The sequence below is a fragment of the Danio aesculapii genome, chromosome 13 (genome assembly GCF_903798145.1).
Source record: "Danio aesculapii chromosome 13, fDanAes4.1, whole genome shotgun sequence".
Classification (NCBI taxonomy): Eukaryota; Metazoa; Chordata; class Actinopteri; order Cypriniformes; family Danionidae; genus Danio; species Danio aesculapii.
In genome coordinates, this window is record NC_079447.1 from 51,331,474 (window position 1) to 51,337,473 (window position 6,000).

Below are 6,000 nucleotides of genomic sequence, written 5' to 3' on the forward strand. Positions count from 1 at the left end.
AGATAGCGCTCTAGGCTAGTTTTTAACAACAGACGGTGCTCTGGACTAGTTTTTTTTTAAAGAAGACGTCACACTAGGCTAGATTTAACAGTAAATGGCGCTCTAGGCTAGTTTTTAACAGCAGGTGGCGCTCTAGGCTAGTTTAAACAGCAGGTGACGCTCTGGGCTAGTTTTAACAGCAGACGGTGCTTAAGGGTAGTTTTAACAGCAGGTGACGCTCTAGACTTGTTTTAACAGTAGATGACGCTCTAGCCAAGTTTTAACAGTAGATGATGCTCTAGACTTGTTTTAACAGTAGATGGCGCTCTAGCCTAGTTTTAACAGTAGATGATGCTCTAGACTTGTTTTAACAGTGGATGGCGCTCTAGCCTAGTTTTAACAGTAGATGATGCTCTAGACTTGTTTTAACAGTAGATGGCGCTCTAGCCTAGTTTTAACAGTAGATGATGCTCTAGACTTGTTTTAACAGCAGATGGCGCTCTAGCCTAGTTTTAACAGTAGATGATGCTCTAGACTTGTTTTAACAGTAGATGGCGATCTAGGCTAGATTTAACAGTAGATGCCGCTCTAGGCTCGTTTTTCAACAACAGATGGCGCTCTAGACTAGATTCTGCTGTTAAAACTAGCCTGGAGCACTGTCTGCTTAGCTCAGAATAAATTCAAGATTGAATTCTCGATTCGCAATGCGTCTATTGATCGCCACAGCTTTAGGAAATGCTACCTCTGTTGTTTCTTCACCTTTAAGGAACTTTATTTTTTGAAAGCGTATAGGAGCAACCCTAAAAGAAAGCTTTAGCTAAGGCAGCAAGAAAGACAATTAAAGTCCTGTGAAAGCAGCGCGTGTCTCACCTCTGGGTCCCATCCAGGAGTCAATATAAGAGTTCACTCTGTGACTAAACGTCTCCATCTTCAACCTTAAAGAGGAAAAACACCAAGATTACTTCAGCTGTTTTCACAAGTCAGAGCGAAATCAGACTGTCTGGGAAAGTCCTACAACATAATAAAGCTGTTCAAGAAGACAATACAAGTTAACATTATAAATCTTTGTTGGAGCACATATTGATTACAGCAGTAAAATGGCGTATATCATCCATCATCCATCATGCTGTTTGTACTTCGAGAGGGTCAAGACACTGTGCTAACCCAGAAACACGTCTCCAGCAGGCGTAAGCACAGAGAATGTAAGATGATTGTGAGACATTGTTTGAGTTGTGAGGAGGCCTGATGATGCTGGACGGGTTTATTACAGTGTCGCTGCCTTCAGTCAACACTGGCGCAAATTAAAATCAGTGCTTAAATTAGGGCGCGATATGAATACAATTTCAGCAGATGGCTTAATATCTCTATTTGGAAAGAATTTATAATGTTAGATGGATTGGGATGATTCTGCAGCTGGAGTGCATCTCCATACAATCGAATTAATCTATATAATCTTTTGAGGTCCATCCCCCGACACATATTCGTTGTGGTCTGTGCTATTTGCAGTGCATTTCTGTATTTGCATGTGTTGTGAGTATTTTCATGCATAACAATCTATAAATACAGTCAAGCAAAAGATCCAACTGAAATAAAGTGTTGTATCATTTCCAGAGTCTAACAGTATTCAAGTACAGTAACTGAATGATGAAAATAAAAATAATTCAATAACATTAATCGTAATTAAGGTCACAAATGGTGCAATTTCTTCTTCTGAATGCTTTTAAAATCATTGCACAATCACAGGCATCAAAAATAAATGATAATACAAACTCAACATTGCATATATCCTGCTATTGCGAATGATCACATTGCGATATCGATGCTGAAATTCTATATTGTGCAGCCCTAGCTTAAATACAGGAAGTTATATGAAATTAAAGGGAAAATGTACGTATTTGTCAAAATGATTCTAATAATATAGTAATATCTATCAATATGATGCATGTTAGCTTCTTCATATGTATAATGATATTAAAATTTTACTCCAAAAAATGCTGTATGAGTAAAATATATATTTTTATATAACTTCTTCCATATTTAAAATATAAACGTTTCAGACATGTTTATTATATTTATTTTAGACCATTTTAAAATATCAAAATTAATAATAATAATAAATAATAATAAATGTAATATTTATTAGACGATAATACCAGTGTTTTAATTTGAGATGAGAAAGCTATATTTTTGGTAAAACGCTGCTGTTTTTTAACAAGGAAATCAAAACATGTGGAAATCCTTCGTTATTCTGACCAGCTCTACTTCTTATTAACATTTTAAATATAATTTTTATAAATGCATAAACATTTGTAACATTTTACTCAAATTCATACATAATAATCAAGTAAATCCAGCAAAAAAAATGAAAATGTATATCATAAATTATTTAAAATAAGTCAATACATACATAAGAAATAAACTGAGCACTATTTGTATGAATACTCTCTCTAAGATTAATATTTAAGAATCTCTATTTAAGATTATGTTACCATTGGTGTGTGTATATATATATATATACATACATATATATATATATATATATATATATATATATATATATATACATATATATATACATACATATATTTGGGGTCAGTAGCATTTTGACATGTTTTAAAATAAGCTTCTCCTGCTCACCAAGGCTGCATTTATTTCATCAAAAATACAGTACACATTGTAAAATTGTGAAATGTTATTGCACTAAAAAATAACTGTTCAAAAGTAGTTTATTATTTAATTTAAGAATTTATTCCAGTCATTTTAAAGATGAATTTTCAGCTTCATTACTTCAGTCTTCAGTCACATGATCCTTCAGAAATCACTCTAATATTAATTATTATTGTTATTATTAGTAGTAGTATTATTATTAATGGTAATAGTAATAAAAGCAATAATGACTGGAGTAATAATTTCATTTGAAACTACATACAATAAGAAAGCAGTAATTTAATAAATATTTAACAATTTAACAGTTTTTTTTTCATTTAATAAATGATCAACAGTATAATTTTCTTTAAAAATAAACTTACCCCAAACTTTTGACCAGTAGTATATATATACAGTATATATATACAGTAAACAGTATATATATATATATATATATATATATATATATATATATATATATATATATATATATATATATATATATATATATATATTATAATATGTAATAAATACTATACATATGTGCGTGTAATTTTATATCAAAATATGATTATGAAATCAAATGAAAAATAGTTGAAATTGTAACTAGATGTCATAAAAATATTGAGCATTAAACTACAAACATTTAATAACTAGTTATAGATAGGCTAATAAATAAACATCTGAATAACTAATGCAGAAATACACTCAGAAACCAACATACGGTTCCAAAAAAGCTGCTTATTATCACCTGATACAAACATACATGTCCAAATGATTGTTCAATGACTGCATAACTACAGTACGTTCAGTTCGAAATGAGATAAATACTCCATACGACAACTCTAATACAACGGCAACTGCATTTCAAGACCTTCAGGATCTTCTTGTAATGTATTTTACAGAAAACAGAGCTAAAGAGCGGCTGGATATGACATTATCTAATCTTCGATAAAGTCATATGATGCCCGACTGTATCATCCGCATTCGAGGTCACGCGCGTCCTTCACTTTCCCCGCACATCTGAGGCTGTTGACAAAACTCGAGAATATTCATCTGCACCTTACCTTTAGTCTTCAGAAGTGTGTGAGTGTGTGCGTTATTCGGGGCTCCGTCCTGTGCGGATGCTGTCCTCGGAGGGTGTGTGAGTGTGTGTGAAGCTGCTGAACTAATGAGCGTCATGAGTGTGTGTAGTCCACCTTCATCTGATGCGCATAACGGGACGTGTTGGAAGACTCTCAGGGCAAAGTCTGCGAGCACACACGCATCGATTTGAGACACATTAAACACTCTACACACACACACACACACACACCTCATTTGACTTTTACCAGGAGCTGAAGAGAGACAACACACTTTTAATAAAGTGGCGGTTTGTTGACACTTATGATGACGTCATGCAACTCTACTTTTGTTTGAATTTGATTTAGAACGCGAGTGTATCGATTCCTCCTCGATAGAACGCAAGTGTGTCGTTATAGAATGTGACGTTCTAAGATGAAAGCGCGCGCTCCGGCAGCTGATCTGCAGGTTCACAAAGCGTGAACTGTTTCTTCGAGTAAATCACCCCATTCGTCTGAAGTTACAACAGACCAATCAGAGCGCTGCTCTCATGCGGAGCTAAAAAGGACCAATCGATGAGCTGCTCTCATGTGAAACCAGATCCGTCCAATCACAGAGCGCATGACAGGTGATACAGGGAAACAGACACTCACAAATGTCACAACAAATTCCTCTTTGGTTAAAAATTACTGCGTTTATAGAGCTGTTGTGGCTTCAATCCCGAGTTCTGGTCAATGTGTATGCGGCGTTTTTGTTGAAAGATGGTCATAAAGTTGAATCAAATGTATCTGGAGTTGATCTGGGCAGAGAGCAGACTGTTTCTTTACGACGAGGCGATACAAAGTCCCATTATTTGTTTAGCATCATGTGCTAAAACCCCTACACACACTTCAGTGTCACATTTATAAACTTTATTCGTTACACACAATTTAAAAACATACAAAGACTTTGACCCAGACGGTGCTAATCTAAATTATTTACTCCCATCAAAAATACTATGGTATAGTAAATAAAGTGTTTTTGTACCATGCTATGCAGGGGTCACCAATCTCGGTCCTAGAGGGTTTAGCTCCAACTTGCCTCAACACACCTGCCTGGATGTTTCAAGTACACCTAGTAAGACCTTGATTAGCTTGTTCAGGTGTGTTTGATTAGGGTTGGAGCTAAAATCTGCAGGACACCGGCCCTCCAGGAACAAGTTTGGTGACCACTGCTATAGACCAGTGTTTCCCAACCCTGTTCCTGAAGGCACACCAACAGTACACATTTTCATTCTCTCCCTAATCAAACACACCTGAATCAACTTATCATAAAATCAGAAGAGACTCCATCACCTGAAGTTAATGGGTCAGAAAAGGGAGACATCCAAAATATGTACTGTTGGTGTGCCTCCAGGAACAGGGTTGGGAAACACTGGCTTAGAGTATAGTGTGTATTTCGGGCCTATATATTATAGTAGTTACAACACATTGTTAATGAATGGGGCGATACTCACAGCAAGAAGGTTGCTGGTTCGAGTCCCGGCTGGGTCAGTTGGAATTTCAGTGTGGAGTTTGCATGTTTTCCCCGTGTTGGTGTGGGTTTCCTCCCGGTGCTCCGGTTTCCCCCACAAGTCCAAAGACATGCGGTATAGGTGAATTGGGTCGGCTAAAATTGTCCGTGGAGTGTGAATGAGTGTGTATGGGTGTTTCCCAGTGATGGGTTGCAGCTGGAAGGGCATCCGCTGCGTAAAACATATGCTGGACAGGTTGGCGGTTCATTCCGCTGTGGCAACCCCTGATGAATAAAGAGACTAAGCCGAAAAAACAATGAATGCAGCTCACTTCTGTTAATATTTAGTTAAGTTTTATTAATATATAGCTCACTTCTGTTAATATATATTTTAGCTCACCTTTATTAATATAAATCTCATTTTTATTAATATATAGCTCACTTCTATTTAAAACTCATTTTTATTCATGCATATTTATCAACGTTTTATTAATATATAGCTCAGTTCTATTAACATATATATATATATATATATATATATATATATATATATATATATATATATAGCTCACCTCTATTAATAGTAATAGATAATAATCTAATAATCTCACTTTTTTAATATATTAATATATAGCTCACTTCTATTAATATTTAGCTATTTTTTATTAATATATAGCTCACCTCTTTTAATATAAATCTCATTTTTATTAATATATTAATATACAGCTCACTTCTATAATACATATAGCTTTTATTAATACAAAGCTCACTTCTACATATGTATATGCATATATACATACATACATAGAACTCACTTCTATT

The 6,000-nt window shown here is 34.8% G+C and overlaps 1 protein-coding gene across 2 annotated transcripts in view; it reads right to left on the reverse strand.

Moving 5' to 3' along the window:
• The window catches only part of elovl5 (ELOVL fatty acid elongase 5), a 28,045-nt gene extending 23,897 nt beyond the window's left edge, over window positions 1-4,148 (reverse strand). The window contains exons 1-2 of one of the 2 annotated variants that reach the window (XM_056470687.1): window positions 3,941-4,148; window positions 850-914 (exon numbers count right to left, since the gene is read on the reverse strand). In XM_056470687.1, the coding sequence (XP_056326662.1) occupies window positions 850-914; window positions 3,941-3,945 (70 nt within the window). In that variant the 5' untranslated portion in view covers window positions 3,946-4,148. The other variant, XM_056470688.1, reaches the window with a different exon arrangement.
• Between the last annotated feature and the right edge of the window lie 1,852 nt (window positions 4,149-6,000).